An 18,570-nucleotide genomic window follows, 5' to 3' on the forward strand; every position below is an offset into this window, starting at 1 on the left:
ACAGCGCAATGGCAAAGGTCATTGGTTGGGGGCTCTCATCCAGGGTTCAAATTCTGGGTGCGGCACTTTATTCTGGATTTATTCCAGGATTTTCCGGCGCTACGCATTAAGTGGTAGGCGACGTGCCCGTCGACATCGAGGCGCCTGTGGTGACTTCGTGAACTTCAAGATTTGCTGGCTCAGTCCTTCGAAGGTGCTCATAGGGGTAGGGTTTGCGTACGTGTTCATAGGGGTGAGTGTGCGTGCGTGTTGAGTGTCTGCGTTGTACTGTGTAATCTAAAAAAAATGCCTCCCCACGGCGGTTGACTTGGCCTCCCGGCTCCCGTGTCAAGCCTTTTTGAGACCACATATTAGGCCTTGTTTAGTTCATCTAAGAATAAAAAACTTTTCAAGATTTCTCATCACATTAAATCTTGCGGCACATATATAAAACATTAATTATAGATAAAAACAAAAACCAATTGCACAGTTTGCCTGTAAATTGTGAGATAATTTTTTTGAGTATAATTAGTCCATAATTAAACAATATGTACCAAATTAAAACAAAATGCTACAGTACTAAAACCAATTTTTTTTGAACTAAACAAGTAGTCCACCCAAAAATCCAAAAACTTTTTAAGATTTCTCGTCACATTGAATCTTACGGCACATACATAAAAAATTAAATTTATTTGTAAATCGCAAGACGAATCTTTTGAGTCTAGTTATTATATACTAATAGCTAAATACAAATAAAAGTACTATAATAATCAAATCCAAAAGATTTTTGATCTAAGTATATCACATAGGCCGCGCATGTTAGCGTCACAATGGCGTTGGCACGTTGCAGTGCGACCAGTCCACCGTCCGAGCGAATAACCTCAGTTCGTTAATTAGTTAGTTACGGTCCTAGTTGCGATATTTATGATACTCCCCCCATCCAATTATAAGTCATTCCAGAAAGTCAAAGCATTTTAATTTTGATCAAAATTACAAAAAAAATTATAAAGATTTATAACATCAAATAGGTATAATATAAAAATATAATTAATAAATAATATAATGATACTAAGTTGGCACTATAAATATTATTATCTTAGCATATAAATTTGATCAAATTTGAGACGATTTAACTCTCCAAGAATTTTAGAATGTCTTATGATTTGAGATGGAGGGAGTATTTACCAGTCTCGTGCTACCGATCACACTACCGATCGTACTAATTAACCTTGACTTGCCCGGCAAGCGCACGCCCGCCATTTCGCTACGCCCATGGACGTGTGGTCATGTGGAAGAACCGGGGCGGCGGCAGCGCCGCCGACTCTTACTCTTGCAGCACTACTACTGGCGGCGCAACAGCGGAAATATTCGAGGAGCATGCGGTGGCGGAGGAGGAGGAGGCGACAGAGAAGGTGTTCGTGGCGGTGCCGGAGCAGCACAAGAGCGGCAAGTCCCTTCTCACGTGGACGCCCCCTTCTCTCTCAGTCGCCGACACCTGGGCCCCACAGGCAGCGTCCGTCCCCTTCCTCCGGACGGGTTCGACCCGAACTCGGCCGGGACGCGCTCAATCCCGTGATCCTCGGGATTTCTTGACAAACATGTGCAACAAGCTCCTATAAAGGTCTCGAGCCTCGCCCGCACCCCGTTTTTCCCATCGCGCTGCGGAAATCGAGCCCTAGCCGCCTAAGCTCATTGCGTTCGGGATCTCGCCAAGACCGCGTTGCTTCTACACCGCGAACCGAGCTCTCCGCTCCTTCCCAGGCCGAGCCGAACCCGGGGGTGAGTTCGCCTTCTCCTCCTCCACGCGCCCATGGTTTCGCTTCTCGATTTGGTGCACGGAACGGAGAAACCCACTGTCGCCAGCGAAGCACACGGCGGCGGCCATGGCGCCACCGCACCGGCGCCTGCGTCCGGCTGGCCGCCGGCCACCTTTCCCCCAGCGCGCTCAATGCCGCCCGTTTGAAGATCGACGGCCGATACTCCTTCGAGGGGATTTTTGCTAAAGAGTCCCTGGACTTTTCCAAGAATCAACCCGCAGTCCATGGCGTATTTTCAAGTTTACGCTTTTCATTTTAAAAGCGTATTCTCTGTCGGGCTGAGTTCAAATGCGCTTTCCAGAAATTACAGAATTGCCTCTGATTTTATAATGCTCATAAAATACTCGTTTTAACTCCGTTTTTGTCCATTCAAATTTCGTTAGATTCGTATTTACGAGCTCTACGTGTTAGAAGTATTTATTCTATGTTTTGGAACTTTTTAATTCTGCAGTAGCATTTAATTAATTAGTTCTCTATAGGAAATCTTAGAAAATTCATATCTTCCACGTTTTAAATCCGATTTTCGTGAACTTTACGTTTGTGTGATCGTAGTGCTGCGTAGAACATTTTGATAAACTTTTATCTTGGTTTTACCACTGTTTGGTGTAATGTTCTAATTATATCTTGTTTGCCTTGTGTATGATTGTCTCCATTGGATTGCGTGTTGTTGATTGATGATCGGGATTAGACGGTGAGCCGTACATTGGTGAGCAAGACCAAGCCTTTGAAGACCAGCAGGCTCAGGAGAGCTTTGATCAAGGCAAGTATAACTAGGACTATCCTTGTTACCTATACACAATTAATATAGCATTTATCATATACATGTGTCCACCTTGATGACCTTAGCAAAATCATAGATGATTGTTATCCTGAATTTCTTGTTACCTATTTGGATATACATTTGGGTAGTTCTTGCTAGTGCTTGATTATTAATCCATGATCTTGTAAAATGAATATTTGAATATACAATAAACAATAAAATAAGCTTTCTAGCAACTTGAATATAAATGGTGGAAAGAACTCTGGCTTTTGCTGGATTGATCTTGACCCTCCATAAGGACTTATCCCTTGGCAAAAGCTGGGACAACTCGTACAACCATGAGGGCTATATGGCTCTGGCTGTAGCTCAGTATGAAGAACTTTTCTAGCTTGTTAGCGGTTACCCGAAAGGGCGCTAAAGGGGCTGAATCGACACGGGTATAGTGCGAGCCCCTGTCCCTATCTGTATAGGCTGCGCGTCATTGTGCCATTCAGAAGGGGGTATCTATATCTGCTCGCGAAGGAAACCTTGCGACCCTAACATGTTAGACGAACTTTTGAAAGGCTTCATAGTGAACCCTGCCGACCTCCCTAGGAAGGGGGTTAAGAGATTAGCTACCTCGGGCGAAAGGGTAAATCACGACTCATGGGTAAAGATGTACAACCTCTGCAGAGTGTTAAATCTGGTATACTAGCCGTGCCCACGGATACGGGCGGCCCGGAAAACTGACGGAATAGATGGACACTGATGAACATGATTAATGATGATAAATGATGGTTTATTATGTTGTTTATATGTGTTATTCTTAATTCTTGTATACATTGATCATGTGGTTATGGGATTATTTATGCTACCTTGATATTTGCTATCCAATGATTAAACATGCTATCCACTATTAAAAGCTAAAAGCAGTCAAACCAGTGTCAGCTATTTGAGCCTCATGAACCCCTGGTTATACTTGTTGAGTACGATATGTGCTCACTCTTGCAATTTCCCAACACCCCAGGTTATGCAAATGATGATGATTGGAATGAGGATTATCGCTATGAGTACTAGGTTTGGAGTCAACCAGTCAACAGTGTCCCTGTGTGGAGCTTCCGTCGAGAGCGTTGTTTACATCTTGCTATCATTTATGTATATAAGACTATGTGATTTATTATGTTCCGCTATGTAATAAACACTGCAATGGTACATTTGAGATTTGTCTACTTATGTGTGCGACTATTCCTGGGGCACATATGAGTCTTTTATGCATCCTATTTTGTTCTTAAAATATGGGTGTGACATAGAATCTCACAGAAAGTTCTGATGATTATAGGGAAACAATTATGAGGATATATCTTTGGATGAGGCAAAGAAGAGGAAAGAAGTCAAGGAAGCCCTAGCGAAGGAAAATGGCGTATAGAACAGATGAAGCAAGAAATGGATGCACTTAAACGTGACAAAGATGACATCTTTAATAAGCTTGTTAAGGTGAGCGAACAGAAGGAAACATTGGAGCAACAAGTCGATGACTATGGTGGCATTGTCAAGGATCTTGAGGATACGTTGGCAGCAAGTAAATCCCTTATTCATTCACAGAAGTTGGAGTATGAGAAAGTGAAGCATGGAAGGGACAATGCGCTCAAGGATGCAGATGAGCTGTGCAAAGAGAAAGAGAAGACAATATCATCTTGCCCAAGTTTGACATGGAACACCGAATTCTCTTTGTCAGAGATGAAGTTGGCAATACAGAATTTCAGTGACACACTGAAGGTTGGTGAAGGTGGATTTGGGCGTGTCTACAGAGGTCTCCTATGCAACACAACAGTGGCAATTAAGATGTTGCGCTCTCATAACTTGCAAGGTCAGTCGCAGTTTCGGCAAGAGGTAATGATTGCTGAACACTTGAATTATGCAACGTATGTTACTGTTTTAGGTTACTAAAGTAATTTTACTATGCAGGTTGTTGTTCTTAGTAGGGTGCGGCATCCAAACCTTGTAACACTTATGGGTTCTTGCTCAGAAGCTTCAGGTCTTGTGTATGAGTTCCTACCAAATGGAAGCCTTGAAGATCGTCTAGCCTGTGAAAACAACACGCTTCCACTAACATGGCAAGTCCGTACGAGGATCATCGGTGAGATATGTTCTGCACTCATCTTTCTTCACTCTACAAGCCTCACCCAGTAATCCATGGTGATCTGAAGCCTGCAAACATCCTCCTTGATGCCAATTTGGTCAGCAAGGTCAGTGATTTTGGCATATCTTGCCTCCTAGTTAAGTCTAGCACAATGTCCACAAGCATTGTCATACTCCAACTAGTAACTGGGAAGCCAGCTCTAGGCATTGGAAGGGCACTGGAGGATGCACTTGAGAAAGATGAGTTGAATCTTCTTGTTGACCAATCAGCTGGGGAGTGGCCATTTGTGCAAGCCAAGAAGCTGATGCTTCTGGGTCTGCAGTGTGCAGAGCTTAGCAGAAGAAGACGACCAAGTCGTATGAGTGACGTGTGGTGCGTGATTGAGCCCCTGGTGAAATCAGCTTCCCTGTCAACCACATCAAGGTCCTTTGGATATCGGTTTGTTGAGAGCCACACACCTTCTTGCTTCGTATGTCCTATTACTCTGGCATTTTATTATGCTACAGAACCTTATTTATGCAGTTTGTTAGAACCGACACTTCATAAGAGCATGGTATTACATAGTTTATTTAGAAAACTCCAAGACAATTAAGTAACTCAAATTACCGAACAAATCAAATGACACAACATTCCTAAACTATAAGCAGTAAGTGTTTTTGTTCGAGGAGAAACCTTGTTGAGTCTTGTGCCACTTGAGCTTTTTATGGCTTGAGTGTGCATGTGGTCGCTCAAACTCTCTTATACATGTGTCCACCTTAACAACCCTAGTGAAATCATAGATGATTGTTATCTTAAATTTCTTGTCATCTATTTGGATAATGCATTTGGGTAGTTCTTGCTAGTGCTTGATTTTAATCCATGATCTTGTAAGGTGATTAATGACTATGCTATGAACGTTAAAAGATGACTTATGGCTATATGAGATTTTGTCTGTATGTGATTACTTGGGATTGACAGTGCAACCATGAGGGCTATTATGACTCTAGCTTTAGCTTAGTATGAAGACCTCTTCTAGCTTGGTAGAGGTTACCCGTAAGGGCGCTAGAGGGGCTTGCCGACATGGATATAGTGCGGCCTCTGTCTTTATGTGTATAGGTTGCGTCATTGTGCCATTTGGAAGGGGGGCTCTACATCTGCTCGCCAATTGAAAACCTTATGGTCCTAACTTGTTAGACAAACTTTTGAAAGGCTTCATAGTGATACCTGCCGACCTCCCTAGGTTGGGGGTTAAGAGACTTACAACTTCGGGCTAAAGGGTAAATCATGACTCATGGGTAAAGATGTACAACCTTTGCAGAGTGTTTAAACTAATATACTAGCCGTGCTCACGGACAAGAGCGACCTTGAGGACATCTACATTAAATATGATGACGCTTATTATGTTATTATGATCATTTATTTATCGTTTATGCTTTGAATTAATTATGCTTATATTGATCATGTGGTTATGAGTTTATATGCTACCTTGCTGTTGCTACTACATGATAAATATGCTTCATATATATATATATATAAAAGCTAAATGCAGTCAAACAAGTGTCGACTATTTTAGCCTCATGAATCCCTGGTTATGCTTGTTGAGTACGATATGTGCTCACTCGTGCTATTTCACAAGAACTCCAATTTACTAGTACGAGTTGATCAGAAGAGTGGAGTCATGAAGGACATTCTCAGAAAACCATCAGAAGTGCTTGGCATTAGCAACCCCAGTCAGCCATCTATGTGAAGATTGAGCCTGAAAATTAGATATTAATTCACAATACTCTGATGTAAGTGTTAATTATAAGTATGTTCCCACTTTATGACATTGTTTCTGATATATGTGTGGACTTTCTGGGCACACATATGGCTAGCCTGGTTTTGTTCTTTAAAACCGGGTGTGACAAAAATAACTAATTGCATAGTTTGTATGTAATTTATGAGATAAATCTTTTGAGCCTAATTAGTCCATGATTGGACACTAATTGCCAAATAAAAAAAATGCTACAATAACCAAATCCAATAATTTTTGCGAACTAAACAATGCCTTAGTATAATGCTCAATTACATAATTGCCTACCTTCATGATTCCAAACTCTACTTGAGTATTTGGTTTGAGGAACCACTCCATTCTAGATGAATGGTACATCATGAGTCCATGAGGAATCCTCAAATTTTTTGGCTCGATTGGATCTCAGATTCAGATCGGGGAACTACCAGAGGACAGCTTGACCCTTGCCCCTTGGATTGAATGAAAATGCAATGGCTTAATTTTTACAATGACCCTGCTTCTGCTTTTATAGGCAGAGGGCCTCCCCACTTACTCTAGCATATTCTAATCACTAAAGTGGATGTTGAGCATATTTCTACTAGTCTTGGAAGCCAAGGAAAATAAAAGTGTAAAAAAATAAGTAAAGTGCTTTCGCACTAGGCTTATCTAACAATATTGTCATGAAATAAGTTTGATTTTAATGTAGAAGATTGTTGTGCTTGCTTAAGTAAAAAAACAAGTTCATATACCGATGTGAAGTGTGTTAATAACGCCAGATTACTAACAACTGTTCCTTTTTTTGAATAAAATTGTCGGAGGTGATGAGGAATCCTCATATTGCTGCATATGGGTACACTTACGAAGCAGAGTTCACAAAGGGCTGGCTCCACAGTGGGCGCAGCACATCCCCAATGACAAAATTACCTCTGGCACACCATCATCTAATCATGCTCTTTATTCTGCCATACAGGAACATTTCAAGCAGCACAAGCTACGACTATAATTTTTTTCATGAACATGCCTTAGCATGTGTTTCATTAAGAGGAAGAGAATTATACGACACAACTACCATCGCAATTGGTTCTTTCTATTTTCGAGGACTCGCGTGAGGTTGGTGAATCAACGCATTAAGAGAAGAAAAGACGAGGCAGACGAACCCATCCCTAATTGGTCCATTCAACTTTAGTTTTGTTATCTTTATGATATGATAATCTATAGTTAGTTCACAAGCCTTATCTTTGGGATGTAAGTTGCAACTCGCAGTGAATTGTATATTTGTACATAAGAGTATTGTGCTTGGAACAAAAGTGTTTCAGGTTCAATCGACATTTATTCGCTTCCATATTTAGTTTTGTTATTAAAATCTCAGGATGAACTGCAAGTATATTTAGCAACCGAATATATGTAAGCAGGGCATCTTTTCTTGGAGATGAACCATTTCCTCGGATGTGGCAAATTTCGTCTATTTTTCCCCATGCCTATTCATAAATTTTGTGTTATAATATATATATGTGGATACAGAAACTCTGCACTCTCACATTATATATATATAGAGGCGGCAAGAACTTTGCCAGATTTTTGTTAGACGAGAAAAAAAAATAAAAATAGGATTTAAAAAGAGAAACATGTGCTGAAGGCCACAACTAATATGGCACCCAAGCCAACCACCCAACTGCAAACTACTAGCAAAAATGGAAAAACAACCGGAACTGTCTATTCTAAACTCACAAAGCACTGGACCATAGATACAGGAGCGAAAATCCCCAGAAAACTTGACTAAAACTAACCGGCTTGGCCATTCGATCCATTTGCCAACTAGTTTTGTTCTATTTCTTCTTTGCACAGGAGTGCAACTTGTCTTGGTTGCAGGGTCGTGTTCTGAAAAGTTCTTCTATTTCTTAATTTCCTTCCGAATATTCCACCAAAAATAGATCACAATATCATCGAAAGCTTTTCTTTGGCTAACTTCAATCTTAGAGCGACATCTGCGCTAATGTTTATTTAGGAATCTATTTAGTGTGACTGAATTGAGTACAGAAAGACCAAGCCATTGCTTAAAGATAGACCAAACTTGTTTTGGGAAGGAGCAATCCTTGTATAAGTGTGTTGGAGTCTCCGGTTCACATTCACATCCACAGAGCTTGCAAATTGGGTTGTGTGGCCAATGTTGTTTTAGCAAGTTGTTAGCGGTAAGAATCTTCTTATGTAACAAAGTCTAGGCAAAAAAAAATCTACATTTGGGTTCCACCTTTTCCTTCCAAATTGGCATAAATTTTGATTTACTGAATGCCGCTTGAAATTGGATGTTGTAAGCACTCTTAGCTGTATATTCCCCATCTGATGTCCAACGCCAATAGATACTATCTTCTCTGTTATCAACCAATTGAATATGACCGACGGCTTCCCACAACGACACATATTCATTTATTTCTTGTGGAGTTAGTATTGGGGTCATGTGAGATCTCCAACAGTTGTCCTGTAAGGACTTTTGTACCATAATGTTTTTTCTTTTCGCTTTTTTTTGAACAATGTCGGTGCAATATTTGCTTTCTGATCACAAAGCGAGCATACTGGATTACAAGGCCAATGCCTCGTCACCATATTGTCAGCCGTTAGAATTTTGGCTTGCACTAGAAGCCATGCAAAGAATGTCAATTTCCCTTCTGCATGAGCTTTCCAGATTGTGTTCACCATAATAGTGGTGTACGATCCCGTAAACTACACCAGCTATGCAGACTTTGCGGAATAGGTGCCGTCCGCTGTCCATTTCCAATGAATCCGATAAACTAGCCATTTGGCCATTGCCAATTTTTAGCACACTGTGGATGCTATATATATATATATATATATATATATATGTTGGAACTGTTTGAAGTTTAGAAGAATATCACATTTCAAGTATCCATCAATGATGACACATATATTCAATCTTTTATTTTCCACTGTTTGGAATTTGATCATGAACCCGAACAACAACAGGGATCACATACTATCTAGAATATAGAAGACTCTACTATTTATTATCATGCAAATAAACATAAGCGGCCAACTTGGCTTGCTGCCGGATGAAGGGCATGCATGCAAAGTCTATTAGAACTGGATGTTGGAGTTGTAGAGGGTGTCGGGCTTCCAGGTTGCCGGGATGACGTTTGGGGCGACGAGCTTCTTGCCGGACTCGCTGGTGAGGCGGATGGAGAAGGGGCCCTTGATCGGCTTGGGTGTGTCAAACCTCCAGACAGCGCCCCAGGAGAGCTTCATCGGCTTGAACCCCGGCGACGCCTTGTCCTCGAGTTCCATGAGCACAATGTTGCCGTCGTCCGCCACGTTCTTGACCAGCACGGCCAGGTAGTTGGGGTTGGACCCCTTCTCAACGTGGAACATGATCTTGCCCCCAAGCTTGCACCGCACCCTACATGCAGGACGACAGGACGACATGTAAGTTTTGCTGCATGACATATTGGTATATACACACAGATCGATGGATCATGGAGAAGCTATATATAGTGTTTTCTGAGATCGTCGTCATCTTGGCCAACAATATAGCATGCATGAAAAATATATGCATTTACCTCCTGAACTCCACGTTCATGATGCCGCAGTGGCGGAGCTTGTCGTTGAGCCCGGGCTTTGCCAGGGAGCCAAAGGCCTTGCCGCTGAAGTCGAAGTGGTAGGGTGCGATGGGCTCGTAGTTCATGTCGGTGATGAACACCGTGATCGGGTTGCCCGAACACTCCGGCATTTCCTTGCATCTCACCTGCATGTATGTAAGATCACCTAGCGAGATGATCTCTCTCTCTCTCTCATGCATGTGTTGTTTGGTTTGGTTGCTATTTATATAATGTACGTACCTCGTAGCATGAGCCGCAGCCTTTGCCGTCCTTGAAGATGGGGACGTTACCGCAGGCTGTGAAGCCGCTGTAGGGTGGCAGGTTCACGTTCTTGATCCCGCACGCACCGCCTGCATCATATTAACACATGCATGAATGATCGATCGATCGGCTGACCGCCGGCCAAATTGTATTCAACCTAACCTACTAATTTACATACCGTTGTCGTCAGGGCCAGCGCCGTTGGGCTGGCCATACCAGGTGGCCCTGGCGACGAGCCACTGGCCGTTGTAGTTGGTTGTGATGTTGGGGCCAGGTGGGAACTTCTTGGGCGCGCACGAGCCGCCACCGACGAGCGCTGAAAGGACAGCCGCCACGACCACGATTTTGTTGGCGAGGGATCCCATCGTCGCTTGTGTCTTCTTTGCACTCAACTGTGATGTTCGACGAATTTCGCTCTGTGTGTGTTTGTGATTGATAGACGACAGTGCGGGGCTGGCTACTTATAAGGAGGACGGGTGGTTCAGCAGCGCCGGCCGGCGACGCATGCAGCGGGGGTCACAGCGCTGCGCACGAGTGGGCGGTTAGCGTTGGATGGACGACGCGCGAGTCACTCTGGCTGTCTGGCAGTGGGCTGGAATCCAACACTTCCGCAGACTCAAAATTCCCTGTCGGTGTAATTACAACTGACAGAACAATTGTCATTAACCTGTCCGTTAGCTAAAACCAACAAACAAATTAGAAAACTGACAGAAAAATTCCTAATATCCCGTCGGTGATGAAAACCGATAGAAAAATTATATATTTTCTATCGGGTGTACATTTATTCCATCGGTTTTTTTTCTAACACACAGGAAAAATATATGGAAAAAAACAAGGCGTCCAAATTTGTGTTCGTAGGTGAAACGGTTAGTTGTAGCCACTTAGTTTTTTAACCAAGAAGATGATTCTAGTTTTTAGGGAGGCATATCATCTAGGTACTAATGGAGCTAAGTAATGATGCTAGCTTTTGTGAAGATATCTTCCTATGGTGATGTCAGACCTATATGGACATCTTAATTTATGTAGCTATTGATGCCATGCTTATATGTGGTTGTTGATGCCAGACTCAAGGACATCATGATTTGTGTAGCTATTGATGCCAATTGTTCAGTGTGCATCTAATCTTATATGTGGCGGTAGATGCTAGACTTATGGATATGTATGATGTGATGCTTGTGAATGTACTATTATATGAATGGTAAATAAATCAGGCATTTCTATGGACAAACAACATATTTGCTATCGATACGTATAAATTTTCTGTCAGTTACACGTCGAAACCAGTTTTTTCTGCCGGTCTATGGGGAAAAAGTAAATTTTCCTGTCGCTAAGACTTTATTTTATGGCATTTAGTTGTCGACAGGAAAATTACTTCCTTGTCGGTACGTCACATTTTTCTGTTGGCTCCGGGCGACAGGGTTATTTTTCCATTTTTCTATCAATGGCGTACCGACAAAAAAAAAACAGGTGAACCGACAGGGAATTTTTCCAACCGACAGAAAAATGTTATTTTCCTATCACTCCGACGATGTTTTCCTATTGGAGATCGACAGGAAATTTGATTTCTGAATTTTTCTATCGATCATCGGTATTTCTATGTCGGTTTCGAAATCTGAATTTCCAGTAGTGCAATCTGAACCCACCCCAAACTATTCGTGATGAGCTCAATCTTAAAAACTCACCAAACCCATCATCTGGATTATTCCAACCACACTAACCCAGCCTACTATGCTATTTGAACCTAAACTTGTATGTGGGCTGCCTAAGCCTGTAGCAGCTAGCAGGCGATACAACAGTGCCTGTACTGTACAAAATAGTGATCAAACAATGGTTTCAATCCACTGAGGGCCTCGTTTGGCTGCCTGTGTTTTTAAAACACATGTGAGCCAATACATGCATGGTTTGACGTGAGTTTTTTACACATGGTTTCAGCCATTTGATAGATAAAAGAGAGAGTTTGAAGCAAAAGTCACTACCAAAATGATGGAGTTCTCCTAGTGTTTTTAGTTAGTAACAAAACACTACCACTAGTCAAACACTAGGGAATCCTCACTAGGAGGCATTTACTAGGGAAAGTTTATACTAAATTTTAAATGCTAAAACACTAGGAGAACCCACATTACTAGGAGAAATTGAAAATCTGGTTGTGAGTAATATCAGTCAATCAAAGCCAAGTGTGGGATCAAAAGTAACAAACATAATATATGATTATGAACATCCAAGTGTGGCATCAAAATGAACATAAACTCTATCGGTCGACAATAATTTACTACAAATTTAATATCACAAACATGTTTTGTCAACTAGCTCAAATTTTGTTCTAGAAGCATATCTAAGCAGCATGAACTATAGAATCTTTGTAGAATCTGGCATCATCTACCAACCACCTAGCTTGAATGCATTGTGAGAGTTGGCACCATGAACCATAGACTTTCTGCATAATGAATAACAACAAAATAGATGTCAAATATCATGGTACTCAGCATCAAAATCTGTACAGTAGTGACAACTAATCAAGAGTGAACAAAATAGATACTAGTACATGATCCAAGATCTTAACTATTGGCTAACAAGCTAAATAATTGAATTATCTGAACTGGAGATCAGATTATTGGAATAACTGAATTTCTGAACTGACCACCATGATATGAAATGCAATCCAACAATTCGGATGGAGCTAAAATCTATCAAGGACTGATAAGTCATATGTGGAATACTATAGACCTGAGAATAAGACTACCATTCAAAAACTTCTGCTTCTAAGGTGGCAAAGGAACCACAACTAGTTGTCCACAACTACAGCAACAACACAAAGACTTTGGCTCATTTTGCAAAACAATCCACAACCATATATACAATCATTTGCTCCCTACAAAAGAACTAATAAAAGGACTCATTCTACTCAGGACTCAAGACAAGAGACATGAATAAAATAGACAAAGGCTAGTGATTCTTGTTAGGCTACTCCAACTAAGCTGCAGTACATGGGCCAAACCAAACCACTAAGAATGCAGTACATAAACAGGGCCATAGCCAAGTGTTCTAGAAACAAAAACTCTCCATACCGAAAACAAAGAGGCATCTATAAAATTTCAGAAGAGAACATTTTACCATTCTTGGCTATAGATTTATGCCAATACCTTCAAGGTTAAGGCCCAACCAGCTCAGCTGATTCTACCTATTCAAGAGACTTTTAGTAAAAATAGAACAGACCTATGTGCTACAAATAAATACAAAAAAGGACTAATATTGTACCTAATTATCCATACCCACAACTTTTTCTAGGAACAACCAATCTTTTCTGCAAACAAGAGCTTCCAACATTTCAGGGGTTAGTGAACTCCTTGTCTCTCCAAGTATCCTACCTCCTAGAATAAAGGCGGATTCAGAAGATATAGTGCTAGGAGGAATTGCAAGAAAAACTTGTGCCTGTTGACAGTAATTAACTCCAATTATAAACTGTCAACTAATGCCCAAGAACCAACTAAAATGAACCAAAGTGCTTTTTGATTTGATTTAAACCTAATTAGTTCCACAAGTTTTGGTGTTCTCACTTGTTTTGCAGATAAGTGGATATGCTATACATAAAAATATCTCAAATGATGAGTTAGAGCACACCATTGCAAAGAGCTCATCGAGACGATCAAAACGGATATATTATTTATTATAATTAAGGTCCCAATGAGAGAGTCCATGTTGGATACACTTTGGAATGCTCTAGAAGACACCGGAACCATCACCAATCGATAGTTTAGGGACTAATCTAACTAGTTCCACAGCTTTGGTGATTTGTGAGTTTTCAGGGATAAAAACAGAATAATCCAAGGAAGAGTAGGAGCCAAGGAATCAAACCAAATCACGTCGGAATTCTACAAGAATTGACTGGAAGGTTCTAGAGGACACCAGAAGGCACCAGAGGCTGGCCGGCCTCGGTGGGACCCACTTGTCATCCAGCTTCGCAAGACAGGTTCCAAACAACCTCTATGACGCATCTTGACCATTGTTTTAAGTCGGTTTGATCCAAGGGCTATGGTTTATCCCAGACAAGATCAAGAGAGGGGTCCCTAAAACCTATCTAGAGCCTAGCAATCAAGAAGAAGACTAGTACACCTCTAGTTAGGTTTAGATCTAGTCTTAGAATTAGAACTAGGAGAGAGAGAGAGAGGTAGAATATCTAGAGGAAGCTCTGGGCCTGTTGGTGCTCCTTCTTTAGCTTGTACCTACAGATTCAAGTTCTCCAAGAGCTTGGATCAGATATTTCTTTGGTCATCTACTTCTATTAGCCAGTAAGTTTATTGTTCTTATTATTCTTCTGGTTTATGAGTTTCATTTGAGTATTTTGATCTAGTGCACTAGGTTAGAATATAACTCGTAGTGTAAGCGTGGTGCTTAGGCTCGAGTTACTCATAGATGCGCCCTATAGGCCGGATCAGTGGTAGATCGCAAAGGTGACAACTTTGTCGAGTCTTATATAGTCCACCTCCCATCTGTAAGTTATATTCATAGGAGACATTTTGTTACATGGTAGATTCGTACTATGTTTGTGACCTTCCATAGTAATTCCCTAGTGGATCAATAAGTACAAAAACTCTCTGAAACTAGAATTAGACCACCCTTGATCTCTCCCTCAACCTTCTAGAGTCTCATCCTTGATTGTGCTCACGGATTAAGCCAAGATCAAGATCCCTCCATCTGTTCTTTGGGTTCGATATTAAAACTAGTTCATCCTGGTGAAGTGCTATATCGTTATCTTATCTATGCGCTTGCGGATAATTATAGATCTTAGTGTGCATTAATAAATACCAACAGGGAGTCAGACGTGCAATTTCATAATTTGGGGACCTAGATGAAAACCACGTAAAACTTTAAGGACTGATCGTGCAATTTACTCATCTATCTTGGACCTCCTACTTGCATATCAATTTAAGATTATTCTTATGATCTCATTTCTTATCTGCAAATCATATTTTAGATGCTACCATTTTGTTGCTGCTCAGTCTTTTCCTATAAGAACTTAATTATTTTCCCTAAACTCAACTTTATACAAGGAGGCTAGTGCTCTTATGCACAATGCAGCAACACCGCCAGCTACCACAAGTTCAGTATCCACTTTATCTGAGTACAGTGGACAACCAAAGGGATATGCATGCAATGCAGTTAATGGTCACATAATACAGAAGTCGATGTCAGAAAAGGTTGCCTGCATATGTTAGAACATCATTGCGACTATCTTCTTGATTGTCTGTACGGACAAGTCTTAGCAGGGGAAGCATAGAGGATACCTCTGTCAGTGAGAGGTAATTTTCCAAGTTCGTGCCAAGCATCCTCTACTGTGACTGATGAGGGTTTCAGTGACTACATCTCATTTGCAATGCCTATGCATGACGCCTCTGAAATCCTACCCTTACTACATGTTGGTCATAATCTTCAGAACTTTTCATGCCATGAACAGTTTGCCTTTTAAGACCCAAATTGAGTAGTAGAGGGTTGAGTTGGGAATTGATCTGATCAGATGAAGTTGCGTGACAGCCTGACAGGATGCCATGAATTCAAATATTGACATATTTGATAAACTTGGAGAAGCCTCCACTAAGGCTGAGAAGCATCAGATGCAAGCGTTTGATGAGTCTAGGAGGAGAGAAAAAGCAGAGGAAGAACCGATTTTGTTTCACTGAAAGGTAAAGTCTTTACCATATTATCATGGAAACTATGTAGATCTGACACAAAGTTCTCATGATTATACGGAAATAATTTTGAGGATATATCTTTGGATGAGGCAAAGAAGAGGAAAGAAGTCAAGGAAGCCCTAGCGATGGAAAATGGCATCATAGAACAGATGAAGCAAGAAATGGATGCACTTAAACGTGACAGAGATGACATCATTGATAAGCTTGTTTTTTTGCATGCACATTGATAAGCTTGTTAAGGTGAGCGAACAGAAGGAAACATTGGAGCAACAAGTCGATGACTATGGTGGCATTGTCAAGGATCTTGAGGATACGTTGGCAGCAAGTAAATCCCTTATTCATTCACAGAAGTTGGAGTATGAGAAATTGAAGCATGAAAGGGACAGTGCGCTCAAGGATGCAGATGAGCTGCACAAAGAGAAAGAAAAGACACTATCATCTTGCCTAAGTTTGACATGGAACACCGAATTCACTTTGGTGCAGTTGGCAACACAGAATTTCAGTGACATATGAAGGTTGGTGAAGGTGGATTTGGGTGTGTCTACAGAGGTCTCATGTGCAACACAATAGTGGCAATTAAGATGTTGCGCTCTCATAACTTGCAGGGGCAGTCGCAGTTTCGACAAGAGGTAATAATTACTGAAGAATTGAATTATGCAACATATGTTGCTATTTTAGGTTACTAATGTATTTTGCTATGCAGGTTGTTGTTCTTAGTAGGGTGTGACATCCAAACCTTGTAACGCTTATGTGTTCTTGCTCAGAAGCTTTAGGTCTTGTGTATGAGTTCCTACCAAATGGAACCCTTGAAGACCGTCTAGCTTGTGAAAACAACACGCTTCCACTAACTTGGCAAGTCCATACAAGGATCATTGGTGACATATGTTCTGCACTCATCTTTCTTCACTCTAACAAGCCTCACCTAATAATCCATGGTGATCTGAAGCCTGCAAACATCCTCCTTGATGCCAATTTGGTCAGCAAGCTCAGTGATTTTGGCATCTCTTACCTCCTAGTTAAGTCTAGCACAATGTCCACAAGCCAGTACCAAATGATGAACCCAAGGCACTTTTGCCTACATGGACCCTGAATTGCTTACCACTGGGGAGCTAACAACACGGTCCGATATATACTCTTTGGGCATTGTCATACTCCAACTAGTAACTGGGAAGCTAGCTCTAGGCATTGGAAGGGCAGTGGAGGATGCACTTGAGAAAGATGAGTAGGATCTTCTTGTTGACCACAGCTAGGGAGTGGCTATTTTTGCAAGCGAAGAAGCTGGTGCTTCTGGGTCTGTAGTGTGTAGAGCTTAGCAGAAGAAGACGACCAAGTCGTATGAGTGACGTGTGGTGCGTGATTGAGCCCCTGGTGAAAACAGCTTCCCTGTCAACAAAATCAAGGTCTTTTGGATATCGGTTTGTTGAGAGCCTCACACCTTCTTGCTTCGTATGTCGGACTAGATTTACTAGCTTATTCAGTAGACCTCTAGTAGTCTAACAAAATTTCAAAACTAAAGTATGGTGGAAGAATGTTTTTGAGGACAGAAACCATTTAGTTTGGACTTTTTTTGGTTAGTATAGTGCTTGATTAAATACTTTCCTACCTTCATGATTCCAAACTCTAGTTGAGTATTTGGTTTGAGGAACCACTCCATTCTAGATGAATGGTGCATCATGAGTCCATGAGGAATCCTCATATTTGTTGGCTCAATTGGATCTCAGATTCAGATATAGGAACTACATGTGGACAGCTTGACCCTTGGACGCTTGGATTGAATGGAATTGTAATGCCTTAGTTTTTACAATAACCCTGCCTCTATTTTTATAGGCAGAGGTCCTTCCCACTTGCTCCAGCATATTTTATTCTAACCACTAAAGTGGATGTTGAGCATATTTCTACTAGCCTTGGAAGCCAAGGAAAGTAAAACTATAGAAAATAAGATACATCTGCTTTAACACTAGGCTTATCTAACAATATTGTCATGAAATAAGTTTGATTTTAAAGTAGAAAATTCTTGAGCTTGCTTTGGTAAAAGAACTAGTTCATATACTGATGTGAAGTGTGTTATTAACGTAAGATTACAATTGATTTCTTTTTTTTTGTGAATAAAACTGTAGGAGGTGATGAGGAATCCTCGTATAGCCGCAGATGGGTACACTTATGCAGTAGAGGTCATAAAGGGCTGGCTCCATAGTGGGCGCAGGACGTCCCCAGTGACAAAATTACCTCCAACACACCATCATCTAATCCCAAATCATGCTCTTATTCTGCCATACAGGAACATTTCAAGCAGCAGATGAAACTGTCATTGTGATTTTTTTTGCGAACATGCCTTCGCATGTGTTTTATTAAGAGGAAGAGAATTACACGAGACTACCATCGCAATTGGTTCTTTTAGAAAACGCGGCAAGAACCTTGCCGGATTTTTGTTAGACGAGAAAAAAAAGAAAAATAGGATTTACAAAGAGAAACACGTGCTAAAGGCCACAATGAATATGGCACCCAAGCCAACCACCCAACTGCAAACTACTAGCAAAAATGGAAAACAATAGGAACTATCTATTCTAAACTCACAAAGCACTAGACCAT

The 18,570-nt window shown here is 41.1% G+C and overlaps 1 protein-coding gene and 2 pseudogenes across 1 annotated transcript; 2 read left to right on the forward strand and 1 right to left on the reverse strand.

Annotated features, from left to right (window-relative positions):
- LOC8058122 lies at positions 1,266-7,428 on the forward strand (annotated as a pseudogene).
- On the reverse strand, positions 9,318-10,721 carry LOC110435286 (expansin-B1-like). The gene is made up of 4 exons (XM_021460714.1): positions 10,473-10,721; positions 10,274-10,383; positions 9,995-10,179; positions 9,318-9,834 (listed from the first exon to the last, which is right to left on the reverse strand). The coding sequence occupies exons 1-4, from the start codon at positions 10,657-10,659 to the stop codon at positions 9,516-9,518; spliced, it is 801 nt and encodes a 266-aa protein (XP_021316389.1). The 5' UTR covers positions 10,660-10,721; the 3' UTR covers positions 9,318-9,515.
- LOC8061340 lies at positions 16,168-18,295 on the forward strand (annotated as a pseudogene).

Source organism: Sorghum bicolor, chromosome 1 (assembly GCF_000003195.3).
Source record: "Sorghum bicolor cultivar BTx623 chromosome 1, Sorghum_bicolor_NCBIv3, whole genome shotgun sequence".
NCBI lineage: Eukaryota > Viridiplantae > Streptophyta > Magnoliopsida > Poales > Poaceae > Sorghum > Sorghum bicolor.

What these genes read in the sequence shown, in the direction of transcription:
- LOC110435286 (XM_021460714.1), bottom strand. Translation starts at nt 10,659, where the DNA reads ATGGGATCCCTCGCCAACAAAATCGTGGTCGTGGCGGCTGTCCTTTCA. An exon ending in CGCTGGCCCTGACGACAACG is followed by an intron (nt 10,384 to 10,472) that starts GTATGTAAATTA and finishes AATATGATGCAG; the next exon opens with GCGGTGCGTGCGGGATCAAG. An exon ending in ATGAACGTGGAGTTCAGGAG is followed by an intron (nt 9,835 to 9,994) that starts GTAAATGCATAT and finishes TCCTGCATGTAG; the next exon opens with GGTGCGGTGCAAGCTTGGGG.